Raw genomic sequence first — 25,204 nt, forward strand, 5'->3', positions numbered from 1 at the left:
CATGCCACAGTACCACATAGTCCACATCAGTGGTCCTTATCAAAGTCTGGCTAATGAACACTGCACAGAGTCACCTAGACTCAGCCCCTCCCTCCAGATGCTCTCAACTTGGGATCCATCAAGAACTATGGTGGTTGGCAGGGAAGGACAGAGAGGCTCAAGTTCTGTACCTGTGCCTCGGCCCTGCCCTCCAAACGCAGGTGGCCTGGTGGGAATGGGGTGGGGGTAACAGAAACTCTCACACACTGCTGGTGGGAAGGGCCGATGTACCACCTCTCTGGGCAATAGTTTGGCAGTTTCTTAAAAGTTAAACATAATGACCCCCCCATTTCATTCCTAGGTATTTACCTAAAAGAAATAGGTGTATGTCTGCACAGGAGAAACCTAAGAGAAACAAGCGTAGGTCAGCAGAGGCTCATGGGAATCTTATTTGTAATAACCTGAAGTTGGAAACAGCTCAAATGTCCAGGCACAGGTGAATGCAGGCATACCCATGCAGTGGAATACCACTCAGCAATAAAATATGTTGTTGATACATGCAGTAACGGGCACAGATCTCGACATCGTTAAGCTGAGCAGAAGAAGGCAGGCAATGAAGAGGGTGTACTGAATGATTTCATTTACATAAATGCTAGAAAATGCACATCAGCCTGTGGTGACTGAGAGCAGATCAGTGTTTGCCTAGGTCTGGAGGGAAGGGAAGGGAGGAGGCCACAGAGGGGCACGAGGAAACTTTGGGGCGGATGGATACGTTTATGAAGATGGTTTCACTGGTGTTTATTACAATCCAAACTCATCAAATTGTACACTCTGTGATGTTTATTATATGTCAATAGTACTTCAATGAAGCTGTTAAACATAAAAAGAAAAACAATGACACAAACACAGATCCCTGAAGCTGCCTCCAGACAGGAAGCTACTGAAGAACCCAAGACAGTGAGGGTATCACTTCTCGTGAATCAGGAAGGGTGGGCACCGCCGCTGGGTGAGTGGGGAGCACAGAGGAGAAACATCAGGGCTGCTGGGGTCTCATCTACAGTGATGGATGTACTGAGCCCAGAGGGACTTTAGAGAGGATGTGGCCTGACTCCTAACGTTACAGAAGCCCTGAGCACTGAGGGCTTTGCCAAAGTCACCTGGGTCCTTGTGGTAGCTGCAGGGCTGGAACCACCCCCCACACCCTCCTTTGCCCACAGAGGTACAGGTGCCTTAGATCTCCAGTGTCTAGAATTAGGAATGGACAAACAAGAGGGCTGGGAAGAGCTGGGGGCAGGGAGTAGACTGAGTGGAGTGGGCAGGAGGGTGGGAGGCTGGTCGGGAGCTAGTCTTGGTCTTGGTCAGGTGACCTGGACTTCTCCTCCCCGGGCGCAGGGTGGGCAGCAGCGGTCTCTCTTCTTGTAATCTGCAGAGCAAGCATGGCAGAGCAGGCCTCCGCAGAGCCTGGAAGGCAGAGGCAAGGAAGACTGGGGTGGCCTCTGCAGCTGGTACTTCCCCAGGTGGGCGCTGGGGTCATGGAGTTCCAGCCTCTTCAGGGCCACCTGAGACATCTGTTTCTCATCTCTCAGCGGAATGGTCTTTGGTCTGTCCCGGGAGGTATGCCCTTTCCTGAAGGGTGTCCTGATCCCCGACCCCTCCGGAGCCTCCACCTCCACATGGCAGCTTCTCCTGGTGGCTCACTTTCCTCTCTCCTGAGGCCGGTCCTAGCACCGTGCTCACAGAGGAAGGACAGGGAGCAGCTTCCACTGTACAGACACTCCCTTCTAGACGAGAGGCCACTTCTGTTGGCTCTTGGAGGGGGACCCAATCCTGCCCCCCAGATCCCACTCCTTATCTGACCCTTCTGCTCTTCTCCTTTGTGGCTCTGCTTAGTGTTGGAAGCCAGATGTGGTAGAACGAGTGGCCAGCTGTAAGTGGCCTTTTATAAACACCCAGTTCCTTTGTCTCTCCATTCCCTAAGGTGGGTGGGAGCTGTGGGCTGGTGGAAACTGGGCTGTCCCAGAGGGGGGATTCTGTGCCCTTCCCTTTACCTGCATGGATACCGCCGAGACAATCGACCAAAGAGCTTGCTACAGGCCACACAGCACCCAGGGGCCATGGAAGAGAGATGCTGGAGCCTCTGCCACAGGCGTTCCTTCTCTCTGATGGGGGATGGACACATCAGAGATGGGGGAGAGACACAGAGAGACAGAGATCAAAACATAGGAATGGGAAATGACCCAGACAGAGAGACCGGACAGAGGGAATCACACAGAGAGGAGGAGAGAGACAGAGAGGGTGATGGAGGGAATCACATGAACACACACAGAAATGAAGAGATTCAGAGACAGGGACAGAAATGAGAGCAGAGATGCAGAAAGAGATACAGCAATAGAGAGGGATACAAAGAGGTACAGAGAAAGATGGTTATTCAGAGAGGGGGGTGGACAGAAGCAGAAAGAGAGAGAGAGACAGAGAGAGAAAAGAAGTCAGAGGATTGGAGGGAGACAGAGAGTGACACAGAGAAGTTGAGAGATATATAGAGGGAAAGAGAGACACACAGAGAAAGAGACACGGAGACAGAGAAAATGGAGACAGGGGAGAGAGATATAAAGACAAGTGGAGAGATAAAGAGACACAGGGGCCAAAGACAGAGATAAATGAAGAGACACCGAGAGACACATACGAGAGATCAGAATGCGCCTGACATCTGGCCTCCTCTTTGCCCAAAATAACTTTCACCAATGATTTAAAGACCCATTATTTGAGCACAAAGGAGTGCTCCCTAATCATAAAGGCCCGTGGGGTTTCTTGCTCCAGACACTTACAGCACATCTTGCCTCCTGTCCCTTATCTGGCACTTACACAAACTGCCTTGTATTTATGTGTATGCCCTTGCAAAACTAATTTCACTGCTTTTTTTTTTTGTTGTTGTTGTTTTGTTTTGTTTTGTTTTTGAGAGGATCTCACTCTGTTGCCCAGGCTGGAGTACAGTGGCATGATCACAGCTCACTGCAGCCTCGACCTCCCAGGCTCAGGTGATCCTCCCACTTTAGCCTCCTGAGTAGCTGGGACTATAGGCACGTGCCACCATGCCTGGCTAAGTTCATAGAGACGGGGTTTTGACATGTTGCCCAGGCTGGTCTTGAACTCCTGGGCTCAAGCCATCCGCCTACCTCAACCTCCCTACAGGCATGAACCACTGTGCCCTGTCTTCACTATCTTTTGAAAGGATATTTAGGAAGACAGGTTGTTTTAAATTTTTATCAAAATAATACATACACATGATTTAAAAATCAAATCAAACAAAAGTGTTCATATCAAAAGGCAATACTGTCCTGTCTCCTTTTCATTCTCAGTGGCAAACCATTTCTGACATCTTTTTGCTTTCTCTCCTTGAAATTACTTCCATATTTTAGTGATATGCTCCTATATCTCCTTCTTTGTTTGCCAATAGAGAACATTTTCTATAGAACTCCTTCCTTTGATATCAGAGGATTTAGTTTATTTATTACTATCCTCACTAACTTACCCTTCTTCTAATGTAGTTGTATTCCTTTTTTTGGTTCCTCTATTGGCTACCATTGTAATTTTTTTGTTGTTGTTGTTGAGACAGAGTCTTGCTCTGTCAGCCAGGCTGGAGTGCTGTGGCATGATCTTGGCTCACTGCAACCTCCGCCTCCTGGGTTCAAGTGAGTCTCCTGCCTCAGCCTCCCAAGGCATGCGCCACCACGCCTGGCTAATTTTTGTATTTTTAGTAGAGATGGGGTTTCATCATGTTGGCCAGACCGGTCTTGGACTCCTGACCTCAGATGATCCACCTACCTCGGCCTCCCAAAGTGCTGGGATTACAGGTGTGAGCCATTGCGCCCAGTCTACCATTGTAATTTTTACAGAATATACTCACACATTTATTTCTTCATCTACTAACTACAGGTAGTATCCTTATGACTCCTGTTCTGTAATACGATGATGCCAGCATCTCTTCCTTTTGATTCACCTCTTTCCTCCACCTTCCAGCCTTGCCATCTTTTCTCACAGCATCCAAAATGGTAGCCACTACCCCACATGTGGCAATTTACATTTAATTAAATTAAAATATTAATAAATAAAATAAATCTTCAGTTCCTTAGTTGCACTGGCTCGATATTTCAAGTGCTCCATCTCTACATAGGACTACCAGCTACCATACTGGTAGGCATAAATGTAGAACATTTCCTCCTTTACAGAACATTCTATTGGATTCTATTCTATACATCATATTGTTCAGGTGGTAGCATTTATGTTCTGTTTCTATAATTATATAATTGTTTTCTTTGCTTTTAAGTTGATTCTAACATTGAAATAATTAATGAATAATGTTTATATTATTAGATTATATATATATATATATATATATATGTATTTCTTCCCAAAGAGCTGAGATGCCTTCTATAACATTTTCCTTCCTGGAAGTCTTTTGGGTTTCTAGGAGTTTTTAATTGCCTTTCTTTGTTCCTTGCATTACTTGCCTTTAACAGATTATTTTCCTTCCAATTCTTCATCTTTTCAAGTGTTCTCTTGATTCCCTTTCTCCCCAGAGACCTTCCTCCTGGATCCTTGGTCCTGCTACAGTCTAGACTGACTGCTCCCTGGGCTTGCTGCCCACTTGTCATCTTGGGAATTCCCTTTTCTTCTCTCCTAGGCTAGAGCTATTTTTTCCTGAATTCCACATCTTCTCCTTTCTTGGCTTACTTCCTTGTTTTTCTGGAGCACATCCTCAACTAACTTCCTATGCAAGGGTATGTGGGAGGTAAATTTTCTGAAACCCATCTATGTGAAAATGTCTTTACTCCCCCACCTCCCCCACTTAATTCATGGTTTTTCTGGAAACAAGATTCTAGGGCAAAAGTCAGTTTTTCTCAGAACTTGAAAGGTATTGCACCATAGACTGTGTGGTTGGATTCTACTTCTTTTATAGGTGATCTCTTTTTCTAGACAATCTTGACATTCTCTTTATCTGTTTTGCTGAAATTTCATAATGATGTATCTAACTGTGGGCTTTGTTTTGTTTTTCATTTCTTTGCTCAGTGAAATCTTCAGATCTGAAGATCTGTGTCCATCAGAACTGTAGAATTCTCTCATATCTTAACTTTTTGTATGTCTTATTTGATTTTGTCCTCACAGTTGGAAAGGACATTGGAACTCAGAGACTGATTATCTGTATGTCTAATTATTTCTCTCCTGACTTCCATCTCTCTATGCTTTTTATTCTACTTTGTCAGAGACTGCCTCATCTTTCTCTTCTAAGCCTTTTAGTGAATTGAAAAAGTTCAGTGATCATAATTTTTAATTTTTAATTTCCAAGAATGTTTCTCATCTTTTGACAGATGCTTTTTATAGCATCCTGTTTCATGGAAGATGGATCTTTTTCCTTTATCTTCATGTCTTCCCTTTATATTCTAGACTCTCCTCAAATATCTGGGGATCCTTGGTTGTCATTTTATATTTAAGAAAGAGGCAATAAAAGCTGTTTGGAGCTCTGAACATTGGATAGGAATGGTTGACTAGTGGCTTCCCTTTACGGGGGCTGGGTAGGGAGCTACCTGCTATATATAACCAGACTCTCAACTGCCAGGACAAACTGGTCTTTTATTTGGGGCATTTAAATTCATTTAGCAAAGGATCTTTTGATCGTTTGCTTGGGAGACAGGCCCCTGAGCACAGGATATTCTGCACGTGGGGAGGCAGGGAGCAGGCAGCAAGTATGGACTGCTCTTTCTAATGACTTTAACCCTCACCTTGCTTCTACCATCTGTGGCTCTGGGAATCTCTGAATCTTGCAGTTCTAACTTGAGCTTCACACAGTATCCACTTCTCCACCCATTTTCCAGCTTTTGGAAATTAGCTGAAATCTCTCGTCTGTGGTTAGCTCCTCCACTTTTCTCTCTGTTTTAAGTTTTAGTCTTTTACATTCATTTCAGAGAAATTTCAGTATGGAGAATAGATGAGCTGTGGCTGGTCCACCATCCTGACGCAGAAGTCAACCTTGGTGGCTATTGTTTTTCTTTTTCTTTTTGTTTTTTACTTAGGGTCATATTTTTCCATAAGCTTCTGCCAGGGATATTGTATTACATAGATTAATGTTTCCTGTCTGATAACCTGTGATTAATCACCTTTGCACTAGGAAAAACATTTTTCCCTGCTGATGGACTTGTATATTTTCTTAGGATGGAAAGTGAGACTTAGTCACTTCCTTCTTTCCCTTTTTGATCCTGCTACCAAGATGCTCAGTGCTGACTTCTAATGCTAACCCTAATCCTAACACTTTGGGGATATACACTTTTTGTTTTCTATTATATGTTCCATTTGACTGTCTTTCTTTCTTTTTTTGAGACAGAGTTTCACTCTTGTCACCCAGGCTGGAGTGCAGTGGCACAATCTCGGCTCATCAAAACCTCTGCTTCTAGGGTTCAAGTGATTCTCCTGCCTCAGCCTCCCAAGTAGATGGGATTACAGGCTCCCGCCAACATGCCCAGCTAATCTTTGTACCTAGAAACAGGGTTTCACCATGTTGGCCAGGATGGTCTCCATCTCTTGACCTTGTGATCTGCCTGCCTCGGCCTCCCAAAGTGCAATACTTCACTTTTTATATCTCTCTTCCTCCCAATTGGAGGAGCTATTCCTTAAATTATTTGTCCTTTCCAAATTGATGTCTCCTTTTTCTCACCTTTAATACCATTTGGATTTTGTGTAAGAGGATTTGGTTCTAAATGACCCCTCACCTGAAATCCTAGCATTTAGGAAGGCCTAGCCGGGTGGATTGCTTGAGGTCAGGAGTTCAAGACCAGTCTGACCAACATGGTGAAACCCCGTCTCTACTAAAAATACAAAAATTAGCCGGGCATGGTGGCATGTGCTTGTGGTCCCAGCTACTTGGGAAGCTGAGGCAGGAAAATCTCTTGAACCTGGAAGGTGGAGTTTGCAGTGAGCCTAGATCATACCACTGCACTCCAGCCTGGGTGACAGAGTGAGACTCTGTATCGAAAAAAAAAAAAAGATCCCTTAGGAACTTTCCAATGTTAATGGAACCTGAGCCTGAGTCCGCTGGTCTCCTGTTTCCTAAGCTGTGTGAGAGGATAACCTACATCTGTGAATTCTCTTTCTCCTCAACTCAGGGCAGGAATGATGCTTTCTACATCTCCCCCACCTCTCAGTGAGCTTAGTGGTTTGGAGCTGACCCCGGTGAGCCTAGCTTCTGGAATCTAGGACAGCTGACCCAGGGCTGGTCCACAGGCCCAGGGTCTGAGGAAGTCCTGTGGGCAGGCAGGTGTAAGAAACATGATCACCTCTGGGTTCTCACTGGTGTGTTTTCCTCCTTCTCCCAATTCCTTCTCAAACCATGGTTCCTTTCTCTTCTCCTAACCTTAGTAGGTGTGTGTATGTGGGGGTGGGTCTGGGTGGGGATGTGCATTATTGTCAGGGGACGCTATAGAATTTGTATGCTATGTGTCCTAGGTGACCAAGTCTGCCTTTTTTTTTTTTTTTTTGAGAGGAAGTCTCACTCTGTTGCCTAGGCTAGAGTGCAGTGGTACGATCTTGGCTCACTGCAACTTCTGCCTCCCGTGTTCAAATGATTCTATTGCTTCAACTTCCCGAGTAGCTGGGTTTACAGGTGCGCGCCACCATGCCCGGCTAATTTTGTATTTTTAATAGAGATGGGGTTTCACTATGTTGGCCAGGCAGGTCTTGAACTCCTGACCTCACGATTGGTCTGCCTTGGCCTTCCAAAGTGCTGGGATTACAGAGGCGAGCTACTGTGTCTGGCCAAATCTACCTTATTTCTGACCCTCAGTTACCTTATCTGTAAAATGGGGATAACAGCAGGGAGTGACTAAAAGAAACAGAAGAGTTAGCATATATAAAAGGTCTAGAACCCTGCTTGGGAGCTGTGAGTAGAATAGAATTTTCACACTCTGGGCTCCACATCCCTTACCATTCCCCCGTCTGTCTCTCCTTCCCCACTGTCCCCGCTCTTACTGGATCAGTTCCAACAGCCGCCTCTTCATGGCCTGGACCAGGTCCCGGTGCCCTCCAAGCTCCTCCTGGTACATGGCGTCCCTCCTCTCAGCCTCCTCTTGCTTCTGCTTCAGCTGTGCCTGCAGCTCGGCTCTCTCTTTCTGACACCTGGGTACAGAAGAAGACTAAGTGCTCAGGGGAAAAGCTCAGCCTTTGTGCCTGAGCTAGGCTGGGCCTCTGTTGGACAGGGAGCTCAGGAGAGACGCTGGTGATGCCCCCGGCAGCTGAAGTCCATACACACACACACACACACATGCACACACACATGCACACACAAACACTACAATACACAACACACCATACACAAAATGCACACACAATACAACACGTAACACAACAGACATAACACCCAACAGAACACATATATACAATACAGACAACACACACAACCCCGCACACATTGAGACACACACAATACTACATATAACACCTACACACAACACAACACATATACAACACACAATATAACACATACATACAGCTCAACATATATACAACACAACGCAAATGTAACCCATACACATAACAACATTCACACAAAACACAACACATACACACAACACAAAACACAACACACACAATGCACTCACACAATACAACACAGAACACAACAGACACAATACCCAACAGAACACATATACACACACACACAACATATACACAGAAGACAATACACACAGCACAACATCCCCTACATATAACCCACACAATACAACACACAGCACACAAGCAACACAACACATATAGACAATGCAACACATACATAAAACACAGCATAACACATACACACAACTCAGGGTATGCACGACACATATGAAACCCATACACATAACACAGCACACACAAACACAACATGTATGCACACCACACCACACAGTACAACACATACTTACAACACAATATACACAGACACACAACACAACACTACAGGCACATCATAATGCACACACATAACACAACACATACACACCACACACAATCACAATCCCATACACAATGCACATGCATAACATGCACGTACAACACACCAGACACAATACAGTACAACACAAAACACAACACAAAATATACACAACACACAGCACACACATGCCCACAATAAAACACACACCTTAATACACACAGTATAAAAGAACACATACACACAACACAGAAGACACACTTACAACTCAATACACATATAATGTATACATAATACAATACATACACACACCACAACACACCACACATCACAACACACATAATGTACATACGACACAATACGCACAACACAACACATATAAATGCACACCCCACACACATAAACAGAACACAAACAACACAACATATACACACATACTTGCACAACACACAAAACAGACATCCATAATGCAGACACATAACACAACATGCACATAATGTGCATGCACTGCAACCTCCGCCTCCTGGCTTTAAGCGATTCCCCTGCCTCAGCCTCCTGAGTAGCTGGGACTGCAGGCACCTGCCACTGCGCCTGGCTAATTTTTTGTATTTTGGTAGAGACGGGTTTCACCTTGTTGGCCAGGATGGTCTCAATCTCCTGACCTTGTGATCCGCCCGCCTTGGCCTCCCAAAGTGCTGGGATCACAGGCATGAGCCACCACACGTGGTCCCTGCTTTGTTTTTAAACATTTCCACTTAAAATGTAACTTTCTTGACAGGTATGTTCACCATCCTGGCAGCTGTCTGGAGGGAAGGCGGATGCCTGGGACCTCAGGCTGGATGGTCGGTGCCCAGCTGGAAATAATTGTGTGTGGAAGGGGAGCAGTGTAGGATTTAAGATGATGTTTTGCTTTAAAATATTTTAAAAAGTTATGTTACATTGTCTTTTCAATTAAAAAAGTAATAGTAAAAATATGGCTTTCCTAAGTTTGTTTCAGTGGTGGGTTTGGTAGCTTCTTAGCTCCACTCTTGGCTTTTCTTTTTGTCGGCAGTGGTTTTCTGGAAGGTTCCGAGAAGACGACTAGACTGGAAATAAAAAAGACCTGACCCCAGGTCCCAGCCTCTGGCTCAGCTGGGAGGCCCCGGGCTCAGCTGGGAGGGTGCTGTGATGGTGGGTGGCATGAGTGAGTCCCTGCGTTCAGGGTTCATGTGCGTCTGTGTGCCCCTGTGTGTCCTGGGGATTGAGCGTGTTTGAGTGGAAGAGGCTTGCAATAGGCTTGACAATGAATTGAACATGTAATTTTAACACCCCCTTTTAGCACGTTGCTGGGAAGAAAATTGGGTGGGCCATGACATCAAACTGCCAGCAGCCCAGTCCCTGACATTCCAGAGTTCAGTCACTGCAGCCCTAAGAGGCTTCTGGTGCCCAGGCACAGAGCAGGGCCATGTTTTGAATTTTAATCAATGTTCTAGTCTTTTGGCCCTCATTTCTTAGCTGCTGGCTTTAATTTTCCTGAGCCAGTTTACTTGCCCAGTGATCCTGGGCCCTTAATGTGTCCACCGTGGTGTGCGCATGTGTCTTTGGGGTGTGAGAGAACACTCACTTACCACCTGCTGTGTGCCAGGGGATGTGTAGATGCCAGGAATAAAGCAGTGCCTATGGATCTTACAGTGTTTGGGGCAGGGGTGAAATAAATGACAGACCTGTAAAATAACGAAACTAAGTGCTATGACAGAGGCAAACGAGAGGCTCAGACAGAGACCAGAGAGGGTTCTTGGAGAGGCTTCTCAGACAAGGTGAAATGGAAGCTGACCCAGAAGATGAGAAGTCAGGAATATAGAGGCAGGCATGGGCACATGCAAAGGTCTGCAAGTTGGAAAGAGCTGAGCTTGTTTGAGGAACTGAAAGAAGATGAGCGAATCTGGACTGCCACAAAGGTCAGTGGGGGGCAGGGAAGGCAGGAGAGGAGCGGGGAGGTGGGCAGGACCTGAGCTGTCTGCCAGTGGCCCAGGAGAAGTGGATGTTAATCTCAGTGAAATGGGGAGCCCCAAAGTATTTTAATTACGGGGTGACGGATACTCCTAGCACACGAGGGGGACATGGAAGGAATTAGTTTACTGAGCACTTACTATATGTCAGTCCCGGGTTTAGTATTTTATAGCCCCATTCATTTAGTTCTCACACTGTTATGAGACAGATAATATGATCCTCATTTTACAAGGGAGAAAATAGAAACTCAGAGAGAGAGTGACACTTGCCCAGAATCATACAGCTTGATGAGTGGAGAGAGCAGAAATCTGGACACAGGCTTGCCCAGGTCAAAACTCTTTTTACCTCCCTACACCTTCATCCAGGTAAGGCCCTGATCACCAGTGATTCCTGGCACTGGCACCAAGTGGGCAGCAGGTGGGAGGGCGGAAGGGAGGGAAGGATGCTGATGGAGCCTGGCGGGACTCAAAGGAGCTCAGTGCTGCTGTGCAGGGGCTGGGGGACGTGTGATATCTGCCTAGTTCCCCATCCTGAGGACTTCTTCTGCTGATGCGTGTCCTAATTGCTTTTGCTCGAGGTGCAGATGACACCCACCTCCTTGGAAAGATGGCCCCACAGAGCATCTGAGCTGGGAGGAGGAACCTTAGCCATCCCACTGTCTCCTTTTGCAAATCATGGACCTGAGGCCCAGAGAGGGCAGACCACTGTCCCCAGGGGCCCACAGCTAGAAAGCCATGAAGTGGGTGTTGGAAGCCCCATATCTCAGCCCAAGTCTGTTTTCACAGCCCCACGGACTTGCCCTGGGCCTGCTGCCTGCAGGTCGGCTGTGGCTGACTTCTGCTCCCAGCCTGTGCTCTGCACGGGGGCTCCCACCCATCAGCCATCTGTCTGTCCTCCACACCACAGCCTGAGTGAGCCTTTAAACACTGAAGTTAGACTGAGAAATGCCCCACTCTAAACCCTGCCCCAGCCTCTGGTGGCACAGGGAAGAATTCCAGTGCCTCACTCAGCCTTTGAGGCCCCTGGCCCTGGCTCTGCCCCTCTCCCCTCTGCTCAGCCACCCCCTGTGCATCTGGCCTGCCTGTCCACAAATGCGTGTCTTCCGGCTGTTCCCCTAGCCACAGCACTTCTGACTAGATATTTGCAAGGCCCAGTCTCTCACGTGGTTGGGACTTCTGCTCAAATGTCACCTCCTCAGAGTGGGCTTCCCGGCCCCCGTCTGCAGGACTATCCTGTCTTTCTTCAGGCCCTTTGCTGCCTTTGTTTTTCTCCCTAGCATCTATCCAATGGGCATTGGATTGCTATCTATTTATCTGCCTGTCATTGGATTGCTATCTGTTTATCCATCCCAGGTCTTCTAGAATAGGCTTGGCCAGGTTTGTTCACCACACCTGCTCATGGCCATTGTAGATGCATAATACATGTCTGATGGAATGAATACGTCCCTTGGCACTTCTATTCTCTGTGTTGAGGAACTCGTGACCAGCTTGATGCCCACCGGCTCCTTTCCCAGAGTGAGCTTTGTCCTTAGCTCCCTGGCTCCCAGGCATCAAGGGAACACATCTCCTTCTGAGCCTCAGGGTCAGCTGTTACTCGCCGTCCTTACTCTGAGGACTCTAGGATAGATCTCTCATCCCACACTTCCCTCCTGAGCTCCACACTCAACTGCCTGCCCGGCGGCCCCCATCTAACATGTGTAACAGGTGTCTGAAACATAAAGTGTTCAAAACCAAGCTCTGAACTTTCCTCACAAACCTGCCCTCCCACAGCCTGCACACTTCGGTTAATGGTGACTCTAGCTTTCCAGCTGATCAGGTCAAAAAACTCAGAGTCATCCTTGACTTCTGTCTTTCCTTCAGACTGCGTATCCAAATCTTTGGGAAGTTCTCCTTCACACTGGATCCAGAGCCCAGCAACTTCTCCTTGCTCCATGCTGCCACCATGATCTGAGCACCCCCACTCTCCCCTGCACAGCAGGGTCCTCACTGGACTCTCTGCCAACAGGCCAGCTCCACCGGGCCTTTAAAACACATGTCAGGCCGGGCGTGGTGGCTCACACCTGTAATCCCTACACTTTGGAAGGCTGAGATGGGTGGATTACCTGAGGCCAGGAGTTTGAGATCAGCCTGACCAACATTATGAAACCCCATCTCTACTAAAAATACAAAAAAAATTAGCCAGGCATGGTGGCGGGCATCTGTAATCCCAGCTACTTGGGAGGCTGAGGCAGGAGAATCGCTTGAACCCGGGAGGTGCAGGTTGCAGTGAGCCGAGATGGTGCCACTGCACTCCAGCCTGGGCAGCAAGAGCGAAACTCTCTCAAAAACAAAAAAACAGAAAAAAAAAACCAAATAACAACAATGACAACAACAACAACAAAGCGCATCAGCCTCAAACAGCCGATCTGTAGAGACAGAAAGTGGACTGGTATTGCCTAGGCCTAGAAAGGAATGCGTAGCAGCTGTTAATGGGTGCAGGGTTTCTCTTTGGGGCGATGGAAATGTTCTGAAATTGATTGAGATGGTGGATGCATAACTCTTGAATACACTAAAAACCATTTAATTGTTAAGTATTCGAAAAAGCATATTAGGTCTCTGCAGGGAGAGGAGACTTTACAAAATAAATGATGGGCTGGGTGTGGTGGCTCATGCCTGTAATCCTCGCACCTTTGGAAGCCTGAAGCTTGGGCCTAGGAATTTGAGACCAGTCTGCACCATGTAGTGAGACCTCATCTCTACAAAGAGAGAAAGATAGATAGATAGATAGAGAGAGAGAGAGAGAGAGAGAGAGAGAAAGAGAGAGAAAGGCTGGGCATGGTGGCTTACGCCTGTAATCCCAGCACTTTGGGGGGCCGAGACAGGTGGATCATAAGGTCAGGAGTTTGAGACCAGCCTAGCCTGGCCAGTATGGTGAATTCCCATCTCTACTAAAAATACAAAAATTAGCTGGGCATGGTTGTGCACGCCTGTAGTCCCAGCTACTTGGGAAGCTGGGGCAGGAGAATCGCTTGAACCCGGAAGGTGGAGGATGCAGTGAGCCAAGATCGAGCCACTGCACTCCAACCTGGCAACAAAGCGAGACCTCATCTCAAAAAAAAGAAAAGAAAAGAAAAAAAGAAAGAGAGAGAGAGAAACTGAGACCTGAGAGACTGAGTGGGGAAGGACAGACAGCGTGCTGTGGGCCCCTGAGGTCACTGTGAAGACGGAAGATGAAGAGAGACACAGAGCAGGAGAGACGGAGAGACAGGTGCAGGCACCTGACGTGCTGCCTGAGCGGGCATCTGAGCCCGCTGGTTCTGGAGTCAGCAGCAGGCCTTGAACCTCAGCTCCCTGCTAACTAGCTAACGGTGGGCATATTGTGCGGCATCTTTGAGCCTCAGCTTCCTCCTCTATAAAATGGGGGTTCTATAGAACTCATCTCATAAGGATGTTAGGCAGAAGCACCTACAGCAGTGCTCTGGACATAGTAAATGCTCAGTAAATGATAGCTATGAGTATGAGAGGGTGAGAGATGGCCTAACGGGAAGAAGCAAATGAGACACAAAAAAACTGAGTAAAAGTGGGAGACAGAAAGAGATGGAGAAAAGAAGCCCAGTGGAGCAGGGAGGCAGAGAGGGTGGAAAAGAGAGAGGAGCTGCCTGGGGAGGCAGCAGAGGAAGGCAGGGGTGAGGGTGGGAGGGAAGGAGGCCAGGAGGCGGGGCCTGTCCTGGGGCTGCTCTGGGAGGCCTGTGAGAAAGGGAGGCACAGGGGAGGGAGGGTGGAGCCCCTGGGATCAGGAGCAATGCCCTGCAGGCCTCAGATCCCAAAGGTGTGCCCAGCCCATGGCCTGGTGCATGAGAGGTGTTCACAGGACCTCACTGGCTTGACCGTGATTGACAGCAGGACTCAGGGAGCACTTCCGGACGCCCTGTGCTGTGGGTTGCCAAGGTTACCTGCTGAGCTGCTCCCGAAGTGCCTGCAGCTCCCCTTCCTGCTCCCTCAGCAGCCGTTCCTGGTGCTGGGCCCGCTCCTCGGCCTTCTGGAGCCCAAGTGTGAGGCTCTGAGGAGTGGAAGGAGGGGAGGAGGAGACTGAAGGAGGAGGGAAGAGACCCCAAAGTTGGGGCTGCCCTGAACAACATTCCCGAGAGACCCCAGGCCATGCCCCGGCAAGGATGGGGACAGTGCTGAAAGCTGTGATCCCTGGCTCTGTCCTATGCCCTGCTTCTGGGTGAGTCTGGGTTGCTGTTTTCTTCCTCATTGAAGGGTGGAAGTTGCAAATTCAGGAACTTGGAAGTTCCTGGGTGGAGGTTGAAGGAAGGCTTGGTGATAACCTTGGGTGACCTCCAGGAGAAGCATGTACCATAGGAGCAACTAGGAGGGCTCTGCACCGGTAGGACTTAGATTTGGGGAACCTCCTGCCACCATGAGGATATGGAACTAGAGAGGAAGTGGCTGCCTGGAGGAACTGCCGGAAAGGGATCTCAAACTCCAGTGCCTACTGGGGCTGCGCAAGAAGTATTGCTGAATAAAGTGGGGCTACTATGGGGCAATAGGGAGAGGTGGACTGTGGGGACCTGAAGAATGCATATGGCTTTCAAAGGCGTCTCCAAATAATAATCCTGAGTGGGCCAATAAAAATTGATCCATGGGTGGGAGGGGTCCCAGGCGATCATTGCAGACCCTCATCTATGGGCCAAGTCAGAGAGGGGTGAATAACCAGGGATGGAGCTCAACTGTTCTCACCTTGCCCACATCCTGCAGGGACGCCTCAGCTTGCTCCTCCCTCCTGGCCACAAGGGTCACTTCTGTTTGCACTTGTGGATTCTCCGCGGTGGAGTCTTCCTTTGTTGTGAGTCTCTGAAGAGCCCAGGGCTCCCCCAGGATGCTAGAGCCTCCCCACCCCTGCCTGCCCCCTGCTATTGCTCCTTCTATGGTCCCTCTGGGGCTGGGGGTCAGCAGACTCCTGACATGACCGCGCTCTGCTTCCACTTCATGAGTCCCCTCCGTTGTTCTCTGACCCTCTGCAGCCAGCAGAACCCCTGTGCCCTCAGCCTCCATCCCTCTCACCTCCTTCTGAGTGCCTGTAGCCCCTTTCCCCTGTCCCTGGGTGCTGGGTATTGAGTTCTCCAGGAAGATCTCAATCCAGGGAGCTGCTTCTGCCTGGTCTAGCTGAGGCGCCTCCCCTTCTGGTTCCCACGTGCTCTGGGGATACCTAAGGCTCCTGGAATTTTCTCCCTTCTTTTCCAAAGAGAAAGGAAGATGCTTCTGTTGCTGGGAGCTCGGCAGCCCCACCAACTTCTGTCCACTGGGTGCATCTTGCAGACAGACAGCTTGACTGGTGTGTGAGTCCTCCACCTGGACATTTTTGGGGCTTCCATATGCAGCTGGGATCTGTGGAGAGGACCCCAAACCAGTCATCCCTCTCAGCATCAATTCACTGACCTGGTGTGTTGATTAGGTTAGGTCACAGCGCTAATCTAATGGGCTTGCTAAATAGGTAGGTACCAGGTCCCCTCATGGAAACTTTGATTTATCAAACCCCAAATCTGATTTTAGCAACATCCAAATCTGATTTTAGCAACACCCAGGTGATCTGAGCCCCACGCTTTGGTCTGGGGAGGGATGGCAGGGCATCCCGATGTCCTTCTCTCCCTTCCCCCAGCCCGCAACCTTCTCCCTCCTGCACCTGGGTCTTGGGTATTGATCTGGCTCCCCCTAAGTTCCTCCCATCTCTTTCCTTTAATCTTTCCTCCTGAACTTGACTTCGTGTTTCAGTTTTTCCATCTGCAAAATGGGAATGATAGTACTTGGCGTTAGGGTTGTGATGAAATCTCAAAAAGACCAACACTCAGCTAAGAGTGACCTCTCAAGAAGCCTTCTTGGCTGGGCGCAGTGGCTCACACCTGTAATCCCAGCACTTTGGGAGACTGAGGCAGGTGGATCACAAGGTCAGGAGTTTGAGACCAGCCTGGCCAATATGGTGAAACCCCGTCTCCACTAAAAATACAAAAATTAGCTGGGAGTGGTGGTGAGTACCTGTAGCCCCAGCGACTCAGGAGGCTGAGGCAGGAGAATCCCTTGAACCCAGGAGGTGGAAGTTGCAGTAAGCCAAGATCTCACACTGCACTCCAGCCTGGGGACAGAGCAAGACTCTGTCTCAAAAAAAAACAAAAAAGACTTCTCTGTGCCCCCAAGTTCCTCTGTTCGTGTCTGTGTGACTTACACTGAACTTGTATATTGCAATGCTTTTCTTTATGGTCTATCTCCACGAAGAGACCCTGAACTTCTCAGGTCAGAGTTCTAATAGTATCTCTACATGGTGCCTGGAAGCTGGTGGGGGTGCAAAGTTTGCTTGTGGGATGATGAGAACAACAATGAGTGTGACCACACGCTGCCATGCAGGGATTGTGTAGCCAGGAGCCCTGCGCAGTGCGGATGTGAGTTGTCTCAGTTCATCCTCACAATATCCCTATGGGGCAGGACAAGTAACTGTTCAAGAACCATAGTTTGTAAGGGGTGGGGCTGGGATTCAGCCAGGCAGCCTGACTCTTTAGTCGCTTCCTGAACTGAGACGTTTGTCAATTGTCCAGTGCAGGGGACTCAGCAAAGGGTGTCTCTCATCCGTTTCCTGAAGCTTTCAGTGGCACGCCTCCCCGCCCGCAGCACTTTCTCCTCCTCTGGGGCCAGTGGCTCCAGCAGAGGGTGCTAGAGTTCCCTTTCTCTCCCACTGTCCTCATCACCCCAGGAATAGGAGCCCCTCCCACTCTGCGGCTCCCCAGTCCCCTGCTCCACACATGGGCCTCTTGCTCTGTCTCTACGGTTGGGTCAGGGCTCTCTGTACACTCAGAGGGGGAAGCCTCAACCTGGGGGCAGCAACGAGATGGGGAAGAGGCAACTCAGAGTGAAGGCAGGGCAGAGGCACCTTCTTTGGGGCATCTTTGGTTTTTCTGGGCCTCCTTCCCTGGGTTTGGGTGGAACTGGAGCAGCGTGACCTGAAAGTGAAAGAGGCAGGAGGACCCTGGGCCTCTGTTCAGTGGTGGACTTGGTCCTCAGACGGAGGGTATCCCACCTTTCCACTCACCCATTCATTCCGTGGCACGTCCTGCCGTCCTGCCCACCCACCCTCATGCATCCCATCCTCCATTCATCCGTACTTTCTCTCCCAACATCCCACTATCCATTCATCCTCCAGCCCTCCACCTCGAACACCCAGGAAATCATGAGTGAGAGCATATGATGGTATGCTGTGAGTTTGCACTGGAAACATCGAAGGCCAGGAGGACCCACAGTCATGGAGCAAAAGGAGGCAGAGACAGATGGGGCTGGAGGCTGAGGGCTTGGGGCTTGCCTGGGACCCTTGGAAAGAGCCTTGCCTCTTGGCTGCACCCACTCACTCTGAGAACATGGGCCAGGCTCCATCCAGGTCTGGCTGCTGCAGGTCCAACTTGAAGGCCACCCCACTGAGAGCATAGAGAGAGTCCAGGATGTCTTCTTGGTGCTCTGGGCAGAGCAGAGGGCTCCGGGGTCCATACCATTCCCTGTGTTAACTGTGATCAGAACCCCTGGCCTTTGACCCTGGTGCTATTTCCGCCGCACCAGCCCCCACCCCCACCCCAGCTCAACCTCAACGAAGCAGCTTCCACTGTACACCATAATGAGGCTCTTCCCCAGGCAGAGTTGTGGCCTTCGGGAGAGGGAGGCCCCAGAACGCTGACGCTCCCAGTACTCCTGGGTTCCAGCCTCCCTTTGCCCTTTCTTGCTTGATTTTTCCTTCATGACTTATTGCAACTGTCCTTGATACAAAGCCATCCATGTGGGGGTAAAGGAGGGCTCTTTACAAAGGAGGGAAAGTGGCTCAGATGGCATCTGCAGGAGAATGTCCCAACAGCCTCACCTGGTGAGCTCTGGGTTCAGGAGGCAGAGCTGCAGGGCCTCAGCCAGCTGCCCGCGGGCCAGGCAGAAGCGGATGAAGGCACGGCCTTTCCCCAGAGGGGTCTTCAACTGCGGAGTGCACAGGGGCAGAATGGGGGGTGGTATTAGGACAGAGGATGCCCAGGCAGCACAGAGAGAGGACTGGAAGTGCTGGGCGATGGGAAGGGTGTTGGGGGACCTGGCCTTCATGGGAGGAGAAGCATATCTCGAGGGGTGCTGAGGCAGGGCTCAGGAGACGTGCGGAGCAGGTGAGGGGAAGAAGGAGCAGGCCTATGTCCACCTCCACCCCGTCAGCCTTCTTGTTGCCTGGCCCTGGATACCTTGTCCTGGGAACGGACGAAGTGGATTGGCTGCATGTCCCCCCGCTGCCGTCGTAGGGCAGTGCAGAGAAAGTCCCAGTAATCCTTCCGAGACCCTAGGAAGCTCTTCTGCTCTTTCTGGTCAAACTAGAACCAGAACAAGGCAAAGAAAGTGTAGAAATGCTTCCTCCTAGAACTCAGCCTGCATTCTAGCGTGTTGAAGACAGAGCTGTAGACAGACTGGGCATCCAGACCTAGCTCTGTCCTTACTGGCTGTGTGACCACGAGCAAGGTGCTTGACTTCCCTGAGCCTCAGTGTTCTCATTCATTCATTCAATCATTCAGAGGCCCTTACTGAGCACTTACTATGTTCCAGGCCCTGTTCTAAGTTCTGGGGATACAGCTATAAACAAACTGGCTTCGTGGAGCTTATATTGTCATAGAGGAGATAAGACAACATACAGATGATCTCAGTGAAACACTGAGTATACTAGCTAGTGATGATTGCTGCGGAGCAAAAACTAAAGCAGGGAAAGAGAGTGGAAAATGTGTGTGTATGTGTGGTGCGTGGTGTGTGTGGCATGTGTGTTGAAAATCTAGGGTGTCCAGGAAAGCCTTCCAGCTTGAATGAGCTGAGAAAGTGTGCTGTGTATTCTGGTGGAAGAGCATCCTAGGTAGAGGGAAGAGCCCATGCAAAGGCCCCGAGGGAGGAGCATGCCTGGTGTGCTCCAGGAAGATCTGAGAGGCCAGGGGAGCTGGAGTGCAGCAGGTTGGGGGCAGGCTGGCAAGAGAGGAAGTCAGAGAAGTAGGAAGATGTGTGTCGGGGTGTGGGGGAGGGGTGGACATGAAGCATCTCAGAGGGTGAGAGTGAGGATTGAATAAAGCTGGGCATGTAGAGACCAAAGTCCGACACATAGCAAGTGCTCAATAAAATCTGGTACTGATCATGACTGGGGCTCTGAGTAGCAGCAGGAAGGGCCAGTCCTAGGACATCCACGCCTCTAAAGCTTTAAGCAGTGAGGCTGCCCCCAGCCCTGGGACCCTTCCAGCCCCGCTTTGCCCCATCTCGCTTCTCAGGCTGCAGTGACAGCGTCCAAGAGCGAGGTTAGGCGTCAGGAGGGAGAGAGAGATGACACAGTGCACAGTAAGGAAGGGGGCACTGGCTCCTCCCTCATTTTCTGGGAATGTCCTGCCCATTGTCTGGGTTTGGGGAGATGGATGAGGAAGGGGAGGAGAAGGTCCTACCTGCAGCAGCAGCTCCAGGCAGCCACAGAGTCTGTGCAGCTCAGCACTGGTGTCTGTCACCGGCCCCTGCCCATCCCCATAACCCTGGAGGATGGCAGAGACCGCAGCTGTGGGGAGGATGGCAGATGTTAGGCATCAGGTAGCCAGGCTGCTGAGGGAGGGCTCTCAGATCCTGACTTCTCCCGCAACTCAGTCCCAGAACATCTCACAGGACACTCACCTCTCAGGTCCTTGGTGACCTTGAAGATGGCCCCCTCTTCTGCCATGGGTACTTGGAAACAATGTGATTCCTTGTGACTTGGACTGTGAGCCCAGGAAGGACCCTTGGCCTCACTGCCTGACTTTCTCCTTACACAAAGGAGGGTGCAGAACCTACAGAGAGAAAGTGACTTATTTCGGGTGACACAGCGAGTTACCTAGTGGGGGGATATTCCAGCTCTATCTTGTAGGCCAGCGTGTGAAGATGATGGTGTGGCCTCCACCAATTGAGCAGTCCCTGGGTGACGGTACTGTGCTGACACTCGATGTCCTTGTCCCATTCAATCCCCACATAATCCTGGAGGTTATTAACTCCATTTTAGACCAGAGAAACTGGGGCACAGAGAGGGCAAGTCTTTATCCAGCATCACAGAGGTATCCAGGATTTGAACTCAGGTCTGTGTGCCCACAGGGCCCGTGTTCTGGGCCCTGATGTGGTGTGAGTGCCCCTGTGAGAGCTCACACCATGTGGACACTAGGCTGGGCTGTCCCCTCCTTCCCCATGGAGGGCCCCAGCCTTGTGTGGGTACTCATCCTCCTCGAGACACCCTCTCATCGTTTCCTGGGCCTCAGCTGAGCGGAAAATGTGTGTTCTTTGAGGAGAAGGTGCAGAAGTAAGGCGCGGCCCCAGGGCTGGGGCTGAGCAGATGCTGGGTGTGTGTGGGGAGCAGGGCGCCTGGTTTTAATACTGCCTCTCTTTCCAGGGGAGTCTCATCCTGTTCTCCTCCTGATGGGTCCTGGGGCCCAGAGGGAAACACTGTGGCCCTGAGAGCTGGTGTCTCTATTCTGAGATCCTAGAGTCAAGTCCAGGCATGGAGTGGAAAACCCAGCTGTCTTGCCTCCCAGGCTGCGGCCGCTGGAGTTTGGGGTGGCATGGCAGTGGTGCAGCGGTGGGTGGGACGAAGCGGAGGGGAGGGGAGAGGGAAACGGAAGCAAATAAGGGAGATAGGTGGGGCATGGGATTCAGGGAGGACGGCTTCAGGAGTCCAGAGACTGGGGTCTCCATCCTGACCTGGCTACGCACTCATTGTGTGATCTCGGGCAAATCACTCACCTTCCTTGAGCCTCAGTTTCCCCACCTGTAGACCAAAGATTGGACTGATGGTCTCGGCAGCCCCTTCCATCCCAGATCCTGTGTGAAATCCATGAAGGGCTCCACGTGCCTCCTCCTCTCCTCATATCTGTCATGCATTTTACTCCCCTGGCTCCAGGCATCACCCTCCTATCCCCATGAGTTCCGGGGCTCTCCCTGCTACTCACCCGGGAGGGCCTGGCTGGTTGGGGCACGACAGCGCGGCTCTGCTGCCCGAGTCCGTCCTTAGTGACTGTGCCCTGCACAGCTGTCCCAGGGTTTGCAGCCTGGGAAGTGACTCAGTCCCAGCCCAGCAGCCTGGAGGGGAAACCTGGCTCACGGAGGAGCGGGAACAGAAGACGCTGCAGGGAAGAAGTGGTAGAGGCAGGATCCAGGGCTCTGGGGCAGAATGGTGAGAAGGGGGATGGGCCCTCTCAGGCCGACCTGGGGTAGAGTCACCTGTTAGCCCAATGGGGTCTGATCCATTGTGGTAGCAGGGACTGCTGCTAGTTTCCTTTTCGTTTCCAGCACTTGCTCTTGCTTTTCTTCCTCCTCGCCACCAGGGGGCAGAGGGAGGCCGTGGAACTCCGCGCCCGCTCGGCCTGTGGCTGTTCCTCTTCCCTGCCGCTTGGTTGGGCTGTGGGCAGCACTCCAGGGTGGGGAGTGGAGGGCGAGGGTCCCACCACGTACCTCCTTCCTCTCTCCACCTCAGTCGGCTGAGCGGTCCCTATGAGTTCTGGTCACCAGTGCCAACCCCTGCAATCCTGGTCCCATTCCCGAAAGGATGGAAGTGAGACCACCAAGGAGATGCTGTGCCCAGCAACGGGCCAGGTGAGTTGACCAGGTGGGCTGGGGCCCCCCACCCTGGCTGTGCTCTGCTCCTTGAGGCTGGGATCTTTCCATCCCGGGTCCTCGTTTTTCCAGGCTGGGCTGCCCCAGGAGCTAGTATTGGGGCAGAGGAGCAGGGTCCTGGGAGGACTGCTGTTTTCACAAACCCCAGAAACCGCGTGTGAAAACCAGCACAAGGCATGTCCCAGCGTGTCTGCCCTCTGCTCGGTCCTGCACCTGTACCCCCCATGCAGAGGCTGCATCCCCATCTCTGTCCCCCATCTCTGTCGCTCCCTCGTTGTCTCCCCTGATGTTCTCCCTGTCCCTCCTGTCACGTTCTTGGTCTCTTTCTCACCCTGCCACCCAAGTCAGACTGATTGAAGACCTTGTCCCAAGGACCTCCCCACTGCCCCGCTCCCTGAGGTCGGCTTCATCACTGGCTGTGTCTGGGACCTGTAGTGCAGACCCCCATCAGGCTCCACAGTGGGGTCCTGTTGCCGCTGGCCGGGAAGGCAGGAACTCTGTCGGGGCCAGGCTGGGGGTGTTGCTGCTCCCCTGCCAATGTCGCCAGAGCTCTGGGCTGAGCTGTCGCCAGGGCGAGGGGTGGGCCGGCTCCTGGGGCTCCCACGTCTCCAGCCCTGCCTGCCGGGCGCCAGGCCGGATGGGCTGCACTGTGAGCCTGGTGTGCTGTGAGCAGCTGCAGCCCAGGCCACCCTGCCATCCCCAGCCCCCGGGGAGTCCCTGGGCCTCTGAGCAGGCCAAGTGCTAGGAGCCCGGGGGTTTGGCCCACACAGACAGAAGGCAGCTGCTGCTCCAGGTAGGGGCTGCGGGAGTGGGTGAGGGAGGATGCCCTGAGTCGGGAGCTCGTGGTTGGCAGAGCCCAGGACACCTGGCATAGGTAAGCAGCCAGCCCAGGACAGTGCCAGTCCACTTGGGGAGTGCAGCAAGGCAGGGCGGACCCAGGGGGAGGCAGGACCAGGACCAGGTGAAGGGGCCTCCAGTTGGGTGGAGGGCTGCCCTGGATATCTTGTGCCTTTGGGAAGAGGGTGATATAGGACCTGACCTCTAGAAGGGCAAATAGCTTGGTGAGGTTGGTTTAGGAGCCACCCAAGAGGGGCAGGCCTGGACTGCTGGGGTAAAGTAGGGAAAGGGTTAATCTTTCTTGAGCTGGGCCAAGGGGCAGCTCTTTGGTGTCTTTTGATTGAGGAGGACTCTGGAGTTAGGAGGGAGGGGGCCCCACCAGAGCAAGGACTGCCCCAGGATGGCGGGGACAGCTGGCCTCTCACCCCTGCCTTCTCTGTGCTGGGTAAGTCTCAGAGCCTTGCAAGTGAGAAGCTGACCTGGTGATGGAGACAGGCCTGGGCTGGGAGGCAGGTGTCTGTTCTGGAGGAGGTGACTGCCAGGGAACCACTAGGCCTGGTATAGGTGTGGTGCTGCTTCTTCTGGGAGAGTAGGAGTAGGAGTCGAGGGCTAACTCCTCTCTAAGTCCCTGTGACCTCAGGACTTGCTGTTGGTGGGTCTTCTTGCTTCACCCCGTGTTCCTGCCTCCCCACCTCCCACACAGCCAGCTTTGACACGGGGTGGGTGCCTGATTGGCCATGTGAGGGCGGGCAGGGACAGGGACAGGCAATAGGGCTGAGATGGAGGGAGGAGCCAGGGGCACTGGAGGTGGGTGATGAAGGGGAGAAGGAGGGGAGCGTATGTGTGCTGGTGTGTGACAGTGGCAGGGACAGGGATGGGGACAAGTGTCTGCATCAGATGAGCTGGTTTCTGAGTGGCCTCTTGGGAGAGCCTGGAGCTTGCCTGTGACTCCCTCCCTCCTCTATCTGTGGGGATCAAGCTCCATCCCAGCTGCCATGCCCTGGCTCTGCCTCCAGTGGGGGTTGCTGCTGCTTAGGACTCTGTCCCAAGGCAGAGTAAGTAAGAGGGGTGAAGTAAGAGCTTAAGTAAGAGCGGGCTTAAGTAAGAGCAGCCTGCGCCCATCACTAGAGGAGGGTGATGTCCTCGTTCTTGGGGTGGATAAACATCTCCTGGGTGCTGATCCCCTCAGGAGCCCTGGCTCAGTGGCTACCCAGACATCTGGGCTGCCTGCCAGGGCACTCCTACTGTCAGTCCTGCTGCAGACACAATCTGCCATTCCTGCCCCAGGCCCTGCCACAGGCCCAGCATCTCTCCCTGAGCCACAGCCTGAGCTCTTGCTGCCTGTGCCCATGCCCAGCCTCACTGTTCTCCTGTCCCCTGAGCACAGCCCTCTCCTACCCCGGCCACATCGCCCCCTTCCCCTGCCATGCTCCCTCCTCCCCCACAAACAGGCTGTCCTCCTCCTTCTTCCGGGCTGGCTTGTCCCCCAGCCCCCATTGCCCATTCCTCTTTCTCCCTTGGCTGGCATTTGGCTCTCGCTCCTCCCCTTGGCTTCGAGGAAGGTGCATGCCTTGGCTCTTAGGCTTCCAAGTCCAGCTCTGGGTTTTTAGTGCCTGCAGCTTTGGGCCCTACCCCTCCTAGATGGCCTTTCTAGGTCCCGCAACTGCCCTGCACCCTGAGCCCTTCTGTGGTCCCACATGTCAGCCTCAGGGACAAGAGGCTGGAGCTTGGCACCTTCCTGGGCCCTCCTGCCATGTCTTCTGGGTGCCAAGGGGCCTGGCGGGCATCTCTGGGTGCCAGTTGTGCC

At 51.5% G+C, this 25,204-nt stretch overlaps 1 protein-coding gene across 2 annotated transcripts; it reads right to left on the bottom strand.

Moving 5' to 3' along the window:
* Nucleotides 1-801: 801 nt before the first annotated feature.
* On the bottom strand, nt 802-22,219 carry RUFY4 (RUN and FYVE domain containing 4). Of its 2 annotated transcripts, none has more exons than XM_012446382.2 (12): nt 21,897-22,219; nt 20,599-20,750; nt 20,379-20,485; nt 19,155-19,280; nt 18,797-18,903; nt 18,297-18,440; nt 17,825-17,894; nt 15,646-16,293; nt 14,856-14,962; nt 7,996-8,142; nt 2,028-2,138; nt 802-1,440 (listed from the first exon to the last, which is right to left on the bottom strand). In XM_012446382.2, the coding sequence occupies exons 2-12, from the start codon at nt 20,642-20,644 to the stop codon at nt 1,338-1,340; spliced, it is 1,716 nt and encodes a 571-aa protein (XP_012301805.2). In that variant the 5' UTR covers nt 20,645-20,750; nt 21,897-22,219; the 3' UTR covers nt 802-1,337. The 2 variants fall into 2 exon arrangements, with proteins under 2 accessions (XP_012301805.2, XP_012301806.2); XM_012446383.2 differs by having other exon boundaries at nt 808-1,440; nt 18,297-18,362.
* Nucleotides 22,220-25,204: the final 2,985 nt, after the last annotated feature.

The sequence above is a fragment of the Aotus nancymaae genome, unplaced genomic scaffold, assembly GCF_030222135.1.
Source record: "Aotus nancymaae isolate 86718 unplaced genomic scaffold, 86718_ANA_hifiasm-v0.15.2.pri h1tg000008l, whole genome shotgun sequence".
Classification (NCBI taxonomy): domain Eukaryota; kingdom Metazoa; phylum Chordata; class Mammalia; order Primates; family Aotidae; genus Aotus; species Aotus nancymaae.

Excerpts from the sequence above, each read along its gene's own strand:
- RUFY4 (XM_012446382.2), bottom strand. The coding sequence starts at position 20,644 with ATGGCAGAAGAGGGGGCCATCTTCAAGGTCACCAAGGACCTGAGAG. Across the intron at positions 17,895-18,296 it reads GCCTGGCCCATGTTCTCAGA|GTCACGCTGCTCCAGTTCCA; the intron begins GTGAGTGGGTGC and ends TTTCACTTTCAG. Across the intron at positions 14,963-15,645 it reads CCCTGCAGGATGTGGGCAAG|AGCCTCACACTTGGGCTCCA; the intron begins GTGAGAACAGTT and ends TCCACTCCTCAG.